Source organism: Numenius arquata, chromosome Z, assembly GCF_964106895.1.
Source record: "Numenius arquata chromosome Z, bNumArq3.hap1.1, whole genome shotgun sequence".
Taxonomy (NCBI): Eukaryota; Metazoa; Chordata; class Aves; order Charadriiformes; family Scolopacidae; genus Numenius; species Numenius arquata.
Genome location: NC_133616.1, coordinates 21,232,932 through 21,253,853, shown reverse-complemented (window position 1 = coordinate 21,253,853; position 20,922 = coordinate 21,232,932). Strand labels below are relative to the sequence as shown.

Sequence of the window (20,922 nt, the reverse complement as noted above, 5' to 3'; positions counted from 1 at the left end):
CCCCGTGGCAGCCACAGATTCTTGGAGTGTGGGAATCGGGAACAGCAGATGGTGAGAAATGTCCTAAGGGTGGTGGGACTTCCTTGTGAGTGGTGGATTATGGTTTCTAACATGCCTCGAGATATATGGGGAAGGTATATAGTAAATAAAAATGCCTGAATGTAAGGTGCTGTTGGTAATATATGTTATTGCTACATGGCTAACAAGAAACGTAAGTTTTAAAATAAATAACAAGCTGAGGGGTTTAGTACCTTTACCTAAATATAGTATCCCTCAAGTTTCTTTCGTTGTTTTCATACTTCTCGGAAAAACCTTACCCTTTTAAGTATTAGAAGGGATGATGAAGAAAAACACAAGTTTCCCCATATCTGATTTTCAAGAACTGCTGAAGGGCAGGCTGCAGGCTAGCAACAAAATAACGTCATACAGATTCGTTTTACCTCACTTCATTATGCTTTTTATCCTCAATGAAAGCATTGTATAAGGTCATCAGATAACCATGCATACATTAACCACATCTCCGCTTCATCAAAAGCACGTAACACAATACACTTACAAACATATTATAAACAAAGTTATTTCTATTTCCAGTACTGATCTTGATGGAATCTACACTGTGAGATCAGTAAACCAGTCACATTCAAGAACTAGTGAGCTGTGATGTCTGCTGTGTTGCAGAACGTCACAGATTCTCTTTTGATGGATAAACAGGCTGGAAAATCCTGAGTTTATTTGCCAGGGGAATTCTTTTGGATCAGATAGCCTTTATAGTAGTATGACACGTCTGAAAGAAAGTATTTACAATTCAATGGGGATGTTTTTTGTTGAGTATCGGTTAGTGTTGTTTGCTGAAGTGGTAGGTTAATCATCGTACGGGCAGGCACTGCAAAATTTTCTTTAAATCGTTCTGCCAATTAATTTCAACCCGAACTTCTTCTCCTATTGCCTTTTTCCAGAGATGAATGGACATTATTCAAAATTGTGGAGTGTTTTTGCAATAGCCACAAGTATGCAAAGTTTAACAGCTGTGAAGGAACGAGAAGGTTTTGGGCATGTGCTCTGAAATGTAAAAAGATACGAAGCTATTATCCTGGATGTTGAACAGTAATGCACTGAGCTGTTTGGAACTAGTCCATGCTGGGGTGTTTTATTTAAAATGGAGTTTTAGTTAATTTGTTTGCCTGACTTTTTTTGCTTGTCTGACATATTGAAAATAAGGTTAATGTGATGTAAAACAAGTCAAGGGAGATGTTTTAGATGGGAATAACAAGCCCACTGACCAAATATTTCTCTACCGTGGAGTTATGTTTGCATGTAGTTGATCCAGAAGCATGCATGCCAGGAGTTTCAAAACTTGATGTTTCAGATGCACAGCTTGCAAAACGGCGTGCCTGGGCTAAAATTCTCTCAGCTCTGAGTTCACTGTGGAGAAGCATTCTCCCCTTCTGATCTACATCAGAAAAAAAAAATAAAATAGGCAGGCTTTGAAGGTGAGGCTCGCACCCTAGACACGGGATTATTTTTCTGAAATTATTGGCATATCAACAGATCTCCTGCTGTTGGAGAGTTATCGAAGAAGGGTATATCTTCCCCTCTCTCAGTGAAACTTTTGCAAGTTTTAATAGAGTTAGCTCCAATGTGATACAAAAGATTTTGGTTAAGCCATGACTTTCCGTACTGGTACGAGGTCAGTTTCCCATATTGCGTGGCAGGGTGCAGTTCAGTTCCTAAACTTTCATCAGCCTGTTTTTTTTGTTGTGTGTTTTTTTTTTTTGTTGTTGTTGTTTTTTTTTTTTTTTTTGCTTACAGCCAACATGTGATACTTCGTACACGTACACGTACACACACACACACACACACACACACACACGAGGCTTTTGGGCGAGAGCAAACACGGCTGCAGTTATTTGAACACTCCTTTAGCTCCAGGTGCTTCGGCAGGTCCATCGTTATCCCGAGCACTTAACGCGGGTTTTTACATCTTCCCCACGCTGTGTAAACATTAACCCCTTCATTCGCATGGTTATCCGGTGGGGAGGTATGAAAATATGGGGACAACGGCGCGGTGGCTGCTCCGCGCCGGGTTTTGCGGGGCTCCCGGGGTGTGTGTGTGTGTGTGTGTGTGTGTGTGTGTGTGCGCGCGCGCGCGTGTGTGTGTGTGCGCGCGTGTGTGTGTGTAACCGCCGGTGGGGCGGCGGGTCCCGCCGTCCGAGCTGCCAAAACAGGAAGCGCGGTGGCCGTAGCTCGCGGCCGCGCTGATTCACCCCCGCCCGCGTCAGGCCCGGCTTCCCGCCGCCGCCGCGGGAACCGCTGCGCGCCCGCGGAGCTCGGCGCTGCCCGCCAAGGGGCGGGCCCCGGGGCGGGCCGGGCCGGGTCGGGCCGGGCCGGGCCGGGCGAGGGAGGGCGGCGAGCCCGGCCGGCGGCAAGTTTACCGCTCGGCGAGCCGGCGGCCCCGCGGAGGGGAAGAGCCGCGCTGCCCGGGCTGGCAATATGAGGGAGCAGCACTCATGTGCTGGCACCGGGCAGCGGAGGATGGAGCCGCTGGAGCTCGCCGCTAGCCCTGTGAAACGCTTGCGAACTGAGTACGCCTTTCCCTGTCTCTTCGCAGAGGAGGCCTACCAAAAACTGGCCAGCGAGACCCTGGAGGAGCTGGACTGGTGCCTGGACCAGCTGGAGACCCTGCAGACCCGGCACTCCGTCAGCGAAATGGCCTCGAACAAGGTAGGAGCCCGCCGCCGCGCCCCCCCCGCCTCAGCTTCCCCCCCGCTTCGGCCGGGCTCCCCCCGGACTCCCGGTCTCGTGTGGGCGGGAGGGACCCGACGGGCGAAACGGCCCCGGGCCGGGAAAGGTGCCGCGGGAAGCCAGTCTCCTTGATGGGTGCTCAGAGGCAGGAAAAGCTTCTGGTGTGGTTTACCCGCAGTTTTCTTAAATGTCGGGACAAGTTGTGAAAGTGATGGGGGTTTTGGAAAGCTGCACTGTTTCCCTGAGTGTCTCCGTTTAAAAGCACAAAAAGGGATTGATTTTGGCCGCTGGCAGTGATCCCTTCAGTTGCTCCTTCTTTTCACAGCATCCCATTCTGAACCAGAGCTCCTTCCTAGAAAATGGTGTAGAAAGCAGCATGAAAAGGTGATAAAGGTAGTTTTTGCTGCCGGGGGAGCTGCAGGCTGAATTTTTTGTTTGTAAGGAGTAATGCTAACAGCTCTCATAACGCGGTTTGTTGTGAAAGAACACGCTGGGAACCGAGGTCACAGTGGTCACGGTAGACACCTACATTCAGAGGTGTGCTTTTGAGACCGAGTGCTGCCTGGAAGTTGAGGATGCGTGTCAGCCGGGGACCGTGTGCTGGTATCTGATCTGTGTGTGTATGTTTGTTTTGCAGTTTATTGAAATAGTTTCCACATGCCATATTCCATTCACAAGTACGCTTTCTTTCACGGTTTTTGGTTTGCAAACAATGTGTAGCTATGTTTCTGGAGTTAATTTTTGAAGCTGAATTAGTAATTCTGCTGTCTTGCTTCAGCATTTATTTTTAGATTTGTCATCAACTGATACTTTGAGTATTTGAGGATCAACGTACACTGACAGAGAATAAGAAAGTTTTAATTAAATAGGCTGGTTGTGCCTCGCATGTCTGTAAAAGCAGCTGATGATCGATATTTTAACACCTTTTATCCATTTTAGTTGCAGCTAGGACTTTTTTTTTTTAATGTCAGAAAATAGTAAGTGTGTTTGGGCTTATGGCATTTTAAAATTTTGTTGTCTTGCTTTGACTGTCCTTACCAAATATGTACTGTTTCTTATTGATTGTTTTTAAGTCCGTGTTCAACTTGTCCTCTAAATTAATGTGAGATGTTCACACTCTTGGGCGGTGTAGTCCCGTAATGTAATAGCCCTTGTATTTTTCTTATCTTCAGAGACTCCTAGCAGCAATGAAATCTCTGTTTTAAGAGTTATCTGCCTGTTATTGCCCTATTCTCAGAACTGTGTTTTCAGTTTTTATTGCCAGTTGAAAGGTCCCATTATGCAGGGCATATTGCGTACGTACAGGCAAGTTACAAAGTCAAGAGTTTCGGAGTGTCTTTTAGCATTATTTGAATCTAGTGATACTGTTTTCAAAGGGAGTAAGATCAGACCAACACGTAGGACCTGATCTTTCCTTGCGAACAAGTTTGAACACCTATCGGTTCTCTGACTTGTGACGTCTGTATAGCCACTCTTTCACAAGATCCTGGACTTCCTTCAAGTATTTGTTTATTACCTCCCTAAAACAGATAGGATATGCAGTGTATTTTATGAACAATGAGGGCAAGCTGTTTTTAGAATAAGATAAAACTAGTTGCGAATCAATACATCTTAAGTTTTGCCAAGTATATTCAGAATTTTACCTAAAGAGGATCTGTTGTTTATAAAGTGTGACTACTGCTTTGCATCTTTAAGTAAACACAAAGGTGCTACATCTGATACTATGCTTCTTTTGTATTTGTTTGAACTAGTTAAAGAATTGTTTGCCATTGATTACAGGATAAACATTCTTCACGTGTTTATCCAAATGAAAAGGAAAATGTGATTCAGAAGTTTTTCATCTTCTTGTTTCCAACTTAAGGTCATGCAGACAAGGGATCAATGCGGGGTACACAGTAAGCCTACTTGTCATAATTAACCTGAAGGTCAGTAAGAATGATGCCAAGCTTTACATCAAAACTGGAATTTTTATATTGCAGTAATATATTGCCTCAGTCTGCTTGATCTGTCCAATATAGACGTACATGTCTAAAGCACTTTATTGCTACTTCTTACTGTTTCATATTGCATATTTAGGAAGAGCCTAGTATTACTATATTGGGAAAGAATAGCTGCTGTTTGGTTTTGCAGGTCATACTAAAGATAAACTTTTGCCCCCTTTTTCGGGAAATCTGCCCACCTTGTATAGAAATCTGTGACCTGTTTCAGTGTTTGTTTTTTGTTAAAGAAATCATAAATAAAAAAATCATTGCCATTAACCATAATGTGAACCATCTTGAATATACACCAGCAAGCCCACATAATAACATGAAAAAGTTTACTACAGGAGGATTTTAATTTTAGGTGTGTAACAGGTTGTTCTAAAGAACAATTTTATTCCTGATTATTAAAAAGTGTCTGTCATTTATACCTCACCTCCTATTGTAATATGGTTGCTGCGTCTCTGTGAGGCATATAGGTGAATTATACTATTTTAGTTTGTAGACAAATGAAGTAGAGAAACTTTGCTCAAGGCTGAGGATGTAGACTTCAGTACAGCAATGAGTACTGAAGAGTACTGAATTCTCTATCCCAAGAGTAAGTCCTATAAAATCAGATGAGACCATCAGTAAAAGGAATGTTGTTGGTACGGAACCTCGTTTCTCACCGTATTTCTCTCTTTCCCTTTCTCTGAGTTTCTTTAAGAACTAGCCCACAAGACTGATGTTTTTTCCAGACTCTCAGCTACTTCCCTTATTTATTCCCCCCCCCCCCTTTTTTTTTTAGTATAACAGCATTTTTTTCAGTGTTAGTTTTCCTTATTTATGTGAACATGTGCAAGACATAAGGGGTGGCATAAGAATTGAGCTCTGCACCAGGTAAGAGCTTTTTGCCCATCATGCAAAGACTGCCACAGTAGAGAAAAAAAGTCCAGGGAGAAAGCAGTATTATGTGTCCTGGACGCCTGAAGTAGGCCAGGGAGTGAGTCTTACCTCCCATGCCTCTCTGTGCAGGGAGCTGGCAGTCTGAACTGTCGATTGCGTCTGTGTGGAATCCCCTTACCATCAGTAATGCCTGCGTAGGACTCACGTTAGCATATACCAATCCAAGGGTATTTATTTTGTTTAGATGACCCTGGTGCTTAATTAGCAGTAGTCTGTGACGTGCCAGCTCACAGCTTTGGATGACTGAAAGTGAGATGACGCAGATACACAAAAAGATCCTTCTGCTCCCTGCTTAAAATTGCTTGAAGCGGTAGGCACAGGGTGCTCTCCACAATCTCCAAATGAGCCACAGCATGTTGTGGCAGTAAGTGTCACCTCAAAAACTTTGAAAACGTACGCTAGGTAGGCACTCTAGGAAGCCAGCCATGGTGCTTGGCTGCTGAAGTTACACCAGGATGACTGTAATGTTCAGCTGATATCCCATTTCCCAGCCATCCCTGTGATAAGAAGGTTTCCAAGTGCTTGGAAGCATTGCACAAGAAGTAACTGATGGATAGATCTGTGATGCACCCACAGACATGGTTCATAAATAAATCTGATTTCAAAAGGACATGGTATATAAAAGTATTGTCAATGGTCATTACATTGCTAGGAATCTACAGTACTTGGTGTTTTCTTAACTTACCAGCTTCTGGAATTGGGTATTAACAAGAGAATACCAGCTTCTTTTTAAAAGCACAGGAAGTTTCTTGTTGTAATACTCCTGTAGAAGCCCTGTAAAGTCTTGAAAGGCTCCAAAACTAGAAAACAAATAACCAGAACCTTAAATTTGGAAAATTGACTAAAATGTCTTTCATTTTTGAGGACCTGTTTCTGATTTTCTATACCCTGTACTGTTAATATTGGCTAATGTCAGTGGACTGTGGCTCTATTGTTGTGTTTTTCTGTGTGATACTTACTTGAACAGAAATAAATTAATTTTGGGAAACCATTTACCAATTTGGGTCACTAAAGATAGGATCTCAAAGCATAATTAGATGCCTCTATTTAACTATTCTGGTTTCCAGAGATCCATATCAGCTTCTCCTAAACTGAATTGTGAGTAATATCTGTGTTGAAAAACATAGTTTTTTAGGTGGGTACTAGCTTGCTGATTATGACTTCTACCTTTAGACACAGGTACACCTTAATATGCTGTAAAAGCAAATGATCTTTTTAAAATTTCCAGGTTGCAGAGTGATTTTTTTATTATTATTATTTTAATAATTTCCTCTTTGTTAATGAATAACCCCCTCTTCTTTTTCTGCCAGACAAGATTAAAGCACAAATTAATAGATTTTTAAGTTCTCCGGGAGAACTATGTTCTTCCATTATGCAGTTTGGCAGTACCTAGCTTAGGTGAGCATTAATTATAGATTGTGAGGAGCATTAATTGTAGATTAGTCAAACTTGGAGGAATACTTAAAATGAAACTGATACGCAGAAGTGTATTTTCACTTCAGTAATGATGATTTTGCAAACATCTCCGGAGTGTTGCTTTTATGTGACTGAATATCTGAATTTAGACATGGAAAAAGTTTCAATTCATGTTGCTTCTGTTTCAGTTTTAAGTTTACTGCAGATGACAGCGTTTTTGCACGAACTGCTGATAACGCATAACGCACAGGAGTTTGGAAAAGCTCATTCATTAAGTATTTCTTTCCCACTATAAACGTATGTGAATGCCTTTTCTCCTGGAAACTTTTTTAGTTATCAAAGCTAAGAAGATTTAGATTTCGATTTAGTTTTACCATGTGAACTATGAAACTGCTTTATAAGGATAAAGTATTTTACAGTTGTCCAACTTGTATACCTGTATGTGCAAATCCTCACAGATTAAAGCAGAAGTCTATTTACAGACTGTTGCTAGTGCTAGTTACTATTAAACAAATCTTTCTGAGATTTTTGAGTGCTTTGAAGATGCCCAAAGCATCAATGTTACCAACAACTAACTTCCAAAGACTATGCTTTTGTAACACTTAGTGCAAATGTTAGTGGGATTTTGGTTTATGTTTATGATCCTGTAATTGTCACCCATTCCATAACACTCAAGCAATAATCTGAATGATACTTTATTTTAAAAAATTACCTTCCTGTAAACATTTAATGTAAACTAAAATTACACTTGAAGGAAACAATGACAACTTGAAATCTGTGCGGTTACTTTTTTTTTTTTTTTTTATATTCCCTCCTGAAGTCCCCTGCCAATTTGAGCTACTTTATAATCACATTTTCCTGCTGCTAAAAAGTATTTTTCCTTTCCTCCTTTACAGTGCTAAAAGGCTCACACAGGCAACAGGGAACTGACTAACGTAATATCCGGGGAAAGAGTGAGGCTAAACTAATTATTTAGTTGAAATAGTGGACCACGTATAAATTCCCTAACATGCTTCGAACAGAAGTGCTGTTTCACCTCTGCTGCGTTCTCCCAGGGGCAGGGGGGAGCCCCGCTGCCCACATTCCTGCATGACCCTCCCTGGAGCGAGAAATCGCCTCCTGCCTCTTGGCAGCTCTTCACAGGCACCAGCCACTGGATGGAGAAGCAGCATCGTGTTCCCACTGGCTGACAGCAGCTCTCTGGGTTTCCCCATGCCCAGAGTTTATGGAGCTGACGACAGGCGCTGACTCCTGGTTTAAGTCCATTCATCTGTTTTATCTTGGTTGTACTCTGTGGAAAAGCTTAAGTCCTGTGGTGGTCGTAATTTTGTAGGAGCCTAGATGGGCTGAGTTGAGAACTAGTAAGCATGTTTTATGCCACTGGCTCAGTCTTTTATTAATAGGCCAGTTTTTTGAATTCTTGCTGACAACTTGGGGACGGGTTTGTTGCACAGTTAGGAGCTTGTCTTCAGAAATTACATTTCTTATGTAGGAGCATAATTTTTTTTTTTTTCAATACTTTTTCCAAATAAGGAAGCTCAGCCAGAGTAAGAATGTATCCTCTTCTGTCATAGCCACCGATTAGAGTGACCTGTTTCCAATTAAGGGATAGGATAATGTTGTCATATCCATTTAAGAGGATTTAAACATCCGTCATTCTCTTGGGTTTCAGCTATTGCACATGAAAAATATGTGCTGGAAATGTACCAGTAGGAAAGAAATTTGTTGTTGTCATGACTGAATTGTTGCAGAGCAGGCAGCATCTCTGTTTTGATTCTCAGATTTAAAGAGCTTGGATACTCAGATGAAAAACTTGATGGAGTTTGTTGTGTGACAGTCCTCTTACATAATGTCTGGCAATGCCATTGCACTTGGCTGGCTGACATGATAGTTTAATTGGTTCTTAAGTTCCCAGATCTTTCTAGGAAAATCTGAGGATTTGGTTAGCTCTTTAGAGTGCTGCTTCTGATGAAGATTACAATTAAGGGGCAGATGTTAGCCAGTAAAAAGCTTGTTGAGTCCAGCATCAGGGAATTTTTTATTCATTAAAGATTTCAGTTCGTACAGTGACAGAGTAAAGGCATACTGATAAAGCAGTGAGCCTGAATTTGAATTAATGCGTATTAGTGCAGCTTCCCCAATTTTATTGTACTTCGTATCAAGAGAAAAGGAAAAGAGGACTGTGGAGGTTTGGAAGGACTACCTTTATAGGCACACTTCTCCCTTTCCATGTGCTGAAGGCAGCCCAAATGGATTTTAAGACCTCTGGCCTCAAGTGCAGTTTGCTATGCACAACCTTATTTGCTCCCATCTAAGACTACTCATGCTTCTGGAGAACAGCAGACTTGCCCTCGGGTAACTGCAGTGATGACCGAGATGTTTATATATATATATATAAAACAAGGAGGTAGCACTTTCCTGGCTGTATTGCACAAGGACGTGCTGCATTGAGGTAACAAGTGAAACTTGCTCTCATGCAGATGGCTTGCACCAACCCTTCGTTGTCATTTCTGAACACTTCCATCTTTTCGGAAATAAGTGGATGGAGTAGTGCTACCAGTTCGGTAGTGGCTGAATCTCTTCTCTGCAAACATGTGCTGCTTCCACAGGACCTGTCAAATTGGTGTCAAATGAGAAAAATCATGAAACATCCCATTCCACTGCAGGGATAATAAGTGGGGGCTTTGGTGGTATGATGGAGCTGTAGGTCTGTTGCTGAGAAAGAAGCAGATGTGGGTGAGGCTCAAGGTGTCTGAGTCCTGAGCAGCCCCTTCTCCTTGTGTGGATACACGATGGCAAATGTTTGCCTTCCTAGGCCATGACAAGCAGACATTTGTGATTTGGAAGCATCTTAATTGAGTGGTGGGATGAGCCCCTTCTGCTGTTTGGGTCTCTTCTCAAGCAGAAGCACTGCACAGGCTATCCCATTCTGCTCCAGCAGAAGGGAGCCTGGATTTGACCCATGATGGTAAATACGGAAAACACTGGCATTTCAAGGCTCCAAAACAAGTTAGGAATCCTTATCTCACAGATTCACTCTGTACTTTAAATTTTAGAAAGAACTAATTGATTTCTGCATCTCTCATTCAGGGCTTATTAAAAAGTCCTTGATGTGAGAGCTACATAAGAGAAATGATGCCTCTCTGTGGGTTGCTATGATTTAATGCTTTTCAGCTGCTTCTAGGATTGCATAGCTTTCCAGTCACTAATAACTTGATAATTTTTTCCAGAAATATAAGCAAATAGTCCATACCAGCACACAAACAGCCCTTTCTGTAGCCTCTTTAATTATAGGAAATGCCACAGCGTGAAAGATTCTTTCCTTTTAGTGTAATGGCACATAATAATATAGACAAAACATTATGGAGTAAATAACTAGACTTGATGTGGGAAAATAACTTTATTTTCAACCACCATAATAGAGGATTTGAAAATTATGATGTTTCTCCAGCACTTGACTTATTTAAAATTAAAGTGCAAACGTCAATGTGCCTTTTACTGAATTTTTTTTTTTTTTTTTTAAGATACTGCTTGGAAAAGGCTTCATGGACATGAGTATCTCATAACTTCTTGCTTAATAATAAAAGTGGAATTCAAGGCATGATAAGTATCTAAATACTTGTGGCTCCTCATGGCAGTATTTAGAACCAAGAACTCCTGCATTGTATTCATAGTAGCATACTGCTGTAATCAAGTTAGACTGTAAGATATGAAGCGTTTCAGAAAGCAGCGGCCTTTTTTTTTTTTTCTTCCATTTTTCCTTTTAATAGGTTTTGTGTTTCCAGTAAGAGGCAGCTTCTGCTATTATATAAAGTTTTTGGTATAATGAATGCGGTGTTTGCTGAAACATCAGTTCAGCCTCTGCCTCATAAAGAAACTACACTAAGAAACTGTTCTCCTGTCTCATTTAAGTAAGTAGGGGTTTTGCTATCATCTGCCAAAACTTTCCATGTTTAGGAGACTTAGCATAGAATTAAGTGTATTATGGATGGATATGTCCTGTTCTGATTTATTATATTGAGATATGCTGCATTTAAAAAATAAATTCATCCCAGTTCTAGTTAACTTGCAGCCAGCCCCCTGCATAGCTGCGAAAGTGAGTGTGGGCGAGCTAAAGGCATGATGGAAAGTGATGCTACTCATCCTGCCTTGAAGCCATGTGAGCAGGGTGGTGGCCAGCACCTGCCCGTCGAGCCAGGCTTCGCCTGGTGGAGCTGTGCTGCAGTGACCACTGCTGCTTCCTCTGAGTCTGAAGCCAAGGGAGATGCTGCCGTGCGAGGGCAAGTTCTGCCAGTTGTTGGCTCTGCTTGCCTGCTCCGGCTGTGGGCATGGAGCTGCACGGGCAATAGCATCATCTGCTGCAAATCCAAAGCAGCGGAGCAACACTGGGTCAAGCTGTTGTGCAGGGCCTCTTTACCAGATTATCTACAAATAAAGTTTAAACAGCTTTCTACTTCTATTAATAAAGTTGTAACTAACTAATATATGATCAGCTAATGAAATAGAGCTGACAGAATTCTTCTGTAAGATCCCCCAGCAAGACAATGTTTAACTAAACCCTTTGCTTGTAATAAGGGAAAAGCTGCTGGTTTATGCGTTTTTACTATTGGTTTTACTTGGGGAGGGAAAGCAAGAGGAAGAACAAAAGTTAACTTGGGAGCAGACCTTCCAGTTAAATATGATTGATTTTGGTCTTTTATTACAGATAAGAAACATCAGAGTTGCAATTAATATACATATGTAGTTTTGCATAGTAATAGTTCATCTTTCCTGGTCAAGGATAGTTTCTAATTTGAACAAAAAGTATGGAAGTAGCTTATGGATCTATTTAAAACAGCTCAGAATATAAAACACTTAACATCAATATCAGGGTTAGCTTTTCACTTGTGAAACAACACAGATCTTTAAGATCCTTTTTTGCATCTATGTGTATGGCAAGTTATGTTTAAAAAAAGTTGCCTGGGCTGTGCTACAGTGGTACACCATGACATTCACATCACTCCACTTACAGATCAGAGGTATTTCACAGGTTGGGAAACTGAGGTGGAGCGTTTAAGATGCATTTGTGGCAGTCCAAGGCTGGGAACGTACTTCAGAGCACCTTGCTGCCTCTTTCACGTGTTCAGCCATGCTGTCCAGGCGGTCTCTGCGTGGCACAGATCAGTGGCAGGACTCCTTGTGCTCCCCACGGCATACACTCACCTGTAAGTTAGGTTTTCAGCTGGGAAGATCACTCATTAGCAGGTTTCCTGAACGTCAGAATGCAATCCACTCTCATCAACACTAGACGTTGGCAAAATGTTAATGAAGAAGCAATTACTTTAACGTGCACTAGTCCAGGCAGTTTTTCAGGCTTCTCCATCATCCTCCATCACTAGTTTAATGTGTGTTAATGGTAGCTTTTGCTTGCCTGTGTTCATAAGCACCATACACTAACCAGTGGCATTTAAGCAGGTTTTTCAAAGTCGTATCATGCAGTCAAAATAAAGTCAGTGTTCATTTTTTTTCTGGAATAAACAGTGGGACCTTACAGGAAATGTGTATGGTTAACTGCAACCTCGTAACCATTCTGCTACATCAGTCATATTCCCCAGATACATAGGGCCAGGAGTATTGTTTGATGGATGTAATGATGTGTGGTTTTTAATTGAATTAGTTTAGATGATTGAAAGGACCTGTTCAAGCAGGCCTTAGCGTATTTAAAGCAGGCTATCTGATCTTGTGGCCAAGGTTGACTGTATAGCCTCAATGCAATTATTTTATCCGGAATTAAAGGCAACCTCACACTGCCAGCTGAGATACTAACATTTTCATAAACTTGATTTTTGCAATTCAGAATGAACAGTTGTAACAGAGATGTCTTTTCTAATGGCCAAGAGCGAAATGATTAACAGTACTGATATTTTAATTACCATAAATCATATTTTAAGAGGAGGACCACCAAGTAGAGAGGTAGAATTTAATGATTAAATACCCTTCTCTTGTTGATGCCAGACAATAGGCTCAGAAAGGCAACACTGCAGCAGTTGGTACTGAAAAAGTTATTTTAACTGCAGGGACTAGAAATGAAGGTGCCAAATATTTTTCTTACTCTTTCTCAGGGTATCGGTGTATATTACAAGCTACAAACTGAAAGGTACCTCACCTTGAAGGTTTCTTATATGTAGAAACAATGATTTTCATAATACATCAGCCCCCCATTGCAGCTTCAGAGGGTGGTCTAAAAGAAGAGTAATTTTTGCAAAGTGAGGATCTGCTTCACAGTCAGTGAGTACTTGCTGACATAAAGAAGCAGTTACTAGTTTTCAGAGCTGATTGAACAAAGAAAGGGTAAGCACCCAAGGTGACATTTTGGCTGTGCTCTTTAGCAGTGTTTCTACAAACTTCATCCTTGAGACACCATAAAAGTACTGGAACTCCAGCAGGAAAGAACAGTAAGCAGAAGGCACAATAGGGGTTAGTGCAAGAGCAGAAGAAATAGCAAGGTAATGTTTCATTAATAGAGCAAGAAAGAGTTTTAAGAGCAGAAACAACTGAAAGTAGGCTTCCAAGTAGATATTGTGGACTGGAGCATCTTTGAGCGTGTTTTAATGAAAAATGGGCAAGATGGACTAGAAAATAGACTTGTTATGCGTGCAATCTTTTGAGCAGTTAACGTATTATCTACACTTGAAATATGCCAAACTGTTGGTGCGAAGTAATGACAAATACAAGGAACTTTTGAACTTTTATTTTTTAAAGATTTGATAACCTTTTTTTGAGTAAAAAAGTTTTGATGTGTGCTTCTGCAAATGATTTTGAAGGGTAATGACTGGGCTCTAAGCTTTGCTACTGCTGGGTTTGCAGGTAGTTGGTGTTGTGGAGTATGTCAGCAATATCATGAATCTTTGGCTATTGTTGGTAAGCTTTATTGCCACAAATGTGGCATTGGTGTCTTTGTTTCCTGCTGTATGATGTGTAAGCCCTGATACATTAGAAGTGATGTGTGGGTAGTGTGAGAACTTCCGTACCTTTGGTTTTGGCCATGTTTTCCGTGTGCACAACGGGACCTCCCCTACAAGCACACACGAAACAAACAAAATGTTTTCAGTGAGGTAGCTGAAATGAATGAAACAAGCTATGAAATACTAGAAATACCTTTGAAAGTTAATGATGAGCAGGTTTGTAAATAAGTTTCTTATTGTCCTTTTGTTATGTGAATTAAAATGCTTGCCTCTGATGCTCAGTAGCAGCACCTCTGAACCCCGCGGGGACAGGCAAGTACTTGAGACCTTGCAAAATGCAGTATTTATTTTGCTTTCTAAGGATATGGTTCACTGGGATTCTCCCTTCTTAGCCTTAGCTTGCCCGTGTTCAGCTTTGGCTGCCATGGAAAACTAGAGTGAAAGGGACTTCCGCCACCAGATGTGGATGGGTTATTTGCATGCCGTGTAAGTGTCTGGAAGCAGCCCTTGTGTGGGGTGTTGCAGGGAGCATGCTCAGATTCCTCAGCATCTCTGTCCTCTGCCGCATGCTGATCACCTCCCGCCGCCGCCGCTGCTGCGGATGCACACTCTGCTGATGCAGGCACCATAATAGGAAGCACCTCGGCCTGTCATAAACAAACAGGTCTGGAAAAAAAAAAGTGCAAGCCTGACGTATGGTGTGGCCATAGCAACAAGCAGAGATGAGGGTGCCATTTTGGAGTAAATGCAGGCTAGTGTGGCTCAACAAGAAGCCAGAAACTATCTTTGCTGGATTTACAAAGCTGTTCTGTGTATGCACGTCAGAGGTTTTCTGAAACACACTACTTGCGAGAAGACAGCTTACAAAAAAACAAAATCTGAAATTAATTATGTAAGGGTGTCTTTAAATGAAATTATTTTTCACTATCAGTGGAAACTTTAGCTGGAAAATTTATAAGCACTTTTACTCCTGAGAAATATTAATGTGATGAATTATTTGACAAATCATAGAATATTTCTTTGGATGCATAGACCTTAAAGCCCAGAGCTCAGATTTCTCAGTAAAATGACTGTGTTTTTCTTGTACTATGAAGCATGGCCAAAGTTTTGTATGTCTGAATACTGGACCCAGGTAAGATTTCATTTCATAATTTGGTAATTAGTTGCTTTTTCCTCTTTTCTTAGCACCAGTAAAAACAATTCTAGCTGGGAGGGATTTTCTGCAGCTCTCTCTGGTTGTTACTGAAAAGGTTTCACAGGCTTTATTATAGGAGAGCTCTTAAAGCTCATCACTGTGAAGATGATGAAGCTGGTCGATTCAGAGCCTGGCATTTCTAGCACAGCTTTCAGTATATCCCTGCTTACAGAACTTGATTTTTTAAATGGATTGACTAAATTTTAAATACAAGAAGAAGAAGTGCTCTGGAAAACTTCTGCAGAACAAATCTTGGCATTTGGGGGCTAAAACTTAAGTGACGATTTTCCTTGGCGGTCAGGAATATACATCTGTAAACTGATCTTTGTTTCACAGGGCTGTGAAAGATAGATTGGTTATAGAAATGGTATAACAATACAAAATAAAACTGTGCTGTTGGGATGAAGTAGAACTGCAGGAAGAAAAAGAATTTGGTAAATATGTTATGGTGGATTTTTTGTCTTTCCAGGTAGATAATATTGCTGTGCTCACAAGTCTTTCAGATTCTTATAGATGTGGTATAAATAAAAGCATGCTGATGTACATAGGGGTTTTAGGTTTGTTCTTGCAATTATTATCAGAGCTTGAAAAATGTCCTGGTTGTAGCAGGCTAAAGCTGCCTGACTGACCTAAGTGGAGGATGAGAGAACAGGTGTTGGTCTTACATCTTGGTACATCCCATCATCTGAATAGCCTGCTTTAGTATGAAACTGTGCCTTAATTGCTCATGAGGGAGGAGTCATCTGGTGTTTGGGTTTATTTTCTTCTTTTGGCTCCTTCTGCAGTGTCTAGGCTGCCATGAAATAGCACGCTCTACACAAATCTGTCTGTTCCCCAATCTGTCTTTTCATGTCCTGCCCGGCGATGGTCTCTTGCTTTTCCTGCTGCATGTAGCTCCGTTGAACGGGGAGAGTCAGGCTGACCCGCGCTGCGTCGCCCGGCGGGCTGGCTTGCTCACCGGCTCGTAGGTGGCAGCACTGGAAGTGATTAAGATCCGTTTTGACTTGTACTTTTTGACTACCAGGGGACTTCAAGGAGTCTGTTTGCAGGCTGGGACAAAGAGCTTGGCTTTGCTTTGTAGTCCTTTTGCTCTTGAAAAGTTTTCTAATCAAGACCTGGGACTTCATGTATTTATACTGTTGTTTTAATATGAGGTGATTAATATTGTAGTACCCTGAACAATAGACAAGGCAAATGTTTGTTCTCGTTGGGAAAAGTATGTGTTGTGCTTACAGTGGACTGGGAAATAGTGGGAATTTGCGTCACCTCATGCGTGCTGAGAAAACAGCAAAAAAAAATCAGCAGCATCTTTGGTTTTTAAAAGCTAGGAATACACTTTTTACACATACAGCAGTAAATTAAGCATTAATTAATAGAATAGGCATATCAATCTCATGAAGTAAGAAAATTAATATTTGCTGAAGTTATCAAATGTTACACCCTATCTCATTTTTAGTGGAATTTGCCTTAAACACGACTTAAACTCTGTAGTTAACTGTACAGGCCTGTACAGATGAACTACACTTGCTACACCCTTTCTATTTTGTGCTCTGGTTTGGACATTGAGCAGAAGTATGGCACTGGGGGGACTGGAAGGTGGTACTAGCGTGTGGCTCCCATTGCCTGGGGCATTTGAATAGGTTGTTCAGATTCAACTAGAACTTGATCTAATGCCTGCTGGAGCTAAAGAGAGTCTTTACCTTTACTTCATCAGGCTGTGGATGGAGCCCATAGCTGGTTTTATTTAGGATCATCATCTCTTTGATAAAGAGCCGGTAAAATCAGCTGTTAAGTAGGGTCTTTGAGAGACTGGAGGAAGTTTAATTTGTTGCAGACTGTAAGTCTTTTTAACTTTTCTGTCCTCCTCATAACAAAAATGGGCTTGTGCATGTGTGTGAGCCCCCATGTAAATGGATAGGCTGATGTCTTTCTGCAACTGCAAAGGTCTCTCCAGTGTTTTGTGTGCTGCTTAGAGCTTTCCCAGCTACTGTAAACATTGTATGCAAACATGTAAATGGGCAAAAAGCAGCCAAATTTTCCTAGGTTGTTTTTTTAAGAATAAAAATGCAAGCCAAAGATGAAGACGAAGCCATATCTGTTTAGAGCTTATTGGTTTTGTTTGATTTTAAGATGTTTTGCAGACTACGGATGATTTTTGTGGAGACTTAAAAGTATCTATTTAAGAGGACTGAAATATGAAAAATGCCTTGTTTCTTGATAAAATACCTACTGATAATGAAAGGTTAATAGATAATCTTTTACTTGAATAATGGCTATGTATTTTGTATACATATTGCAAGTTCATCAGAGAATATACCCCAACCTAATGATGTGCTTTTCTTCTGTTAGTGGAACCTAATCAGTTTCCATTCTGTGATGTTATTTTCATGATTTTTAGTCTTCCTTTGGTTTCAAATTTTGCGTGAATGTCAGGATTTGTTACAGTCTAGTGTTCAGAAAAGAAAATAAGGAATGGTATGTTATCATTGGTTAAACAAAGGTCTTACATTTTGAGTGAAATTACCTTTAATGCTGTGCTATGTAAGTTCGTAAGTAACCTAAATTATCAAGGCTAAAGCATAGTAATTAATGCGCTACTAATGTACATTTAACCATTTGTTAAATATAAAACATTCATTGGTTGTAGCCCATGAATAAAAGAGGTGTTTACAAAAGGTGATTACTGTATGGTGTTACAGTACATACTGGAAATGGCTAAATGCAAGCCACGTTTGAGCATTTTCAAAGGAAATATTGATTTAGCAATAAAATCTGTTGGTGTTCTGTCAAACTGAGATTGTGTAGGAGCAACCCACAGTTACATTACTGAGGAGTGAGTACATCGATGTGGCAAGTAAACCTTGATACCTATTTATATATTCCATACTATTTGTTCTTCTAGAAAAGTCAGCATAAAAATGTTTTCTACATTTGAGCAATCTGTTGTGAATGATGCAAAAATGTTGTAAAAAAAGGTGGGAGATCACTGAAAGAGTGCCTCTCACCTGGACAGTTCTACAAAGTTAGTGAGAAATGCATACATTTATACTCCTATGTATTGTGTGACTGGAGATAATCTTAAATAAAAAACTTAGTTCAAAATAAAACTTAGTGCAAAACCAGATGTGTAGGAGCGGCTCCTGGCTGTAGCCTGTGGGCTCCAAGCTGGCGAGGGGAGATCCAGCTCCACCATACTCTGGAGCGTATGTGAGCCACATCGCATGAGAGTCGTTTGGGGTTAATGTCCCCATCGTGCAATAGTCCACGGTGAGGGGTGGGCAGGAACAAAATGTTCACAGGATAGAGTGACCCTGCAGGTCCTCACACTCGTGGAAGAACCAGGTATCCAGTTGCATCTCCTGAGCCTCAGTCGTTCCTGATGCTTTCAGTTTCCAAGAGCGTGCTCTCCGGAGCAAGTCCGGTCCTTCGTATGTTCCTGTCTATATTATGAAGGATGAGCTACATGGGAACTGCAGTAGCCAAAGATGAAGGATGATAACAGTCCATTTTTCAGCTGCCTCTCAGCTGTTGGTTGCTGCCCAGCTGAGACTCGGCTACAGCAGCCTGAGCACTCCCTGGCTCTGCTGCAGCTCGAGGTTAAACAGGGTTTGCCAAACCTGAAGGAACCCGTCTGTGTTGGCATGGGACAGCGAGGAGTGTTCTCTGTCAGGCGTGGGTGCGTCACTCGTCCTTACCAGCACTCGACCGATGCCTCCCCAGCCTGGCCTGGTCTGAACCTGCCGAACCCCAGCCAGGAATGCAGACATCCCCGGCTGGCGAGCCCAGCGCCAGGCGACAGAGGGGAGCGAGGAGCTCTGCCTGATGCGGACGCAGCAGCATCCCAGGGCGCGCTGCCGCCACCGCACAAGAAGTCGGTGCCCAAAAGGATGCTCGGATCCTGTGTGTAGGATAAGAGGCAAATTACTGGTATCAATAGACACAGAGTAAGGAAACATGAATATACCGCAAGCTTCCTCATGCAAATACTGAGACTTCTTCTAAGAGGGGTTTAAATCACACAGGTAACAAGTATGCAGTTCAGGAAATGACAGAGCTGCCTTTGGCCTGGTTTTGTTATCTTGTCTCCATCTCTCTCATGTGTACCTGTAAACTCAACCTCACAGTACACCTCACTGTGGGACTGGAAACCACTTGGGTTTCATGCTTGTTTGCTTAATATGATCTAGGGGCATTTGGGTGAAGTGCTCACTTGGACAAAAAAAAGATAAGCATTACATTTTTGGTTCCCTCTATGCATGAGACAGGGATGTAATGGATGAGGCTGGTTGTTTCTCCTGTTCCGGACAGAGAAATCTTCATTTTCTTGTGAACCCACATAGATTTGGAGCGTGTTTAAAACTTATAAATAAATAATCAAATGAAAGGGAGGAAGGACACGTTGGAATGAATATTAGTTCGTGAATAGCCCTTGCTGAGTTTTTTCCTTGAAAGAGCAATGACACTATCACGTGCACTTTAGTTAGTACAACAGCCGCGGCTTATTAAGAACTGGAGCCTAAACCAACAAAATTGCATGAAACAACTTGCAGTCTGCTTTCAAAATGCTGGTATCTGTTGCAGATGATTTACAGACACTTGCTAAGTCGTACTTACGTTAGAGCTGTACAGAGCTTGTTGCAGTGTTAGTTGTCACTTTGCAGTCCGCAATTCTCTGCTTTTGTCTGTGGTATCATTGCTTTTTTTTTGTAAGATAGTTTTTACCTTCTCTCTTTTTTTCTTGTAAACCAAGCAATAGTACTTAGAAGGATAGGAAGTAGTTTGGTTTGTATTTCATTTTCATATATATTAGAATTAGGAAAAAAGTCATATTTAAGTTTTGCTTTTTCATAGGAACAGTAAGGATGACTGTAGCTTTAAAAAAGATGATTAAAAGACTCATTTCTTTTGGTATGAAATGGCAACCATTCAAGAAGATTTCTGATGAACTGTTAAAGCATGTGCTTGGCCAGGTCTACAGTAGGAACACCTCATTAAAATAAGAATGTCACGTTACAGGAGAAGTAAGGTTAATCCAGCAATACCAGTGAAGCTGTTTTTTGTCCTTACGTAGCAAGCCAGTTTTCTGCGTGAAACAGGCAATATGTGTAAAGCTTACTTTTTGCTGGTATAGCTGTATCAGTCTTAGGGTGAGTGTGCCATCACAGGTCTGTGAGTGAAGTATCGCTTCTCTTTGCACACTTATTAGACAGACATAGCTATCTGCAAAAATGCATAATGTGGGTACAAACCTCTTTTGTGGCTATGCTACCGTAGATATTTATGGGATAAATATTTACTTGCAGGGTGCATATACACATATATAGATATATATATATAAAATACAAATAAGTGATTCAGATGATTCTGCGTTTTATATTCCTTTTATTGCAGACCTATTTCTTAGCCCAAATTGACACTCACGTTGAGGAAAAAACCCTCATAAAGGACAAAAGGAGGGGAGAACTGCAGAAGTTTTTTCTTTCTAGATAGCTTTAAATTGTTTGTGAGCAACATCCTGAGAATTGCGTGAGATCTGTGGGGTGATCAAGGAATAAGTGCAGTATTCTTCCTTGTAAGCTGGAATTTTTTATTTGTATTTTTAACCTACTGTGTCTGTCAGACACGGCTGCCAGTGTTAACTAGGCAAATGTTAACTAGATACGAGCTAGGAAAGGGAGAAAAAACCTTGTCAGATGTGTTT

The 20,922-nt window shown here is 41.2% G+C and overlaps 1 protein-coding gene across 1 annotated transcript in view; it reads left to right on the top strand.

Annotated features, from left to right (window-relative positions):
* Positions 1 to 20,922, top strand: part of PDE4D (phosphodiesterase 4D) — a 409,381-nt gene that overhangs the window by 351,669 nt on the left and 36,790 nt on the right. The window contains exon 6 of the mRNA XM_074166434.1: positions 2,609 to 2,721. Within this exon, the coding sequence (XP_074022535.1) occupies positions 2,609 to 2,721 (113 nt within the window). The remainder of the gene's footprint in view (positions 1 to 2,608; positions 2,722 to 20,922) is intronic.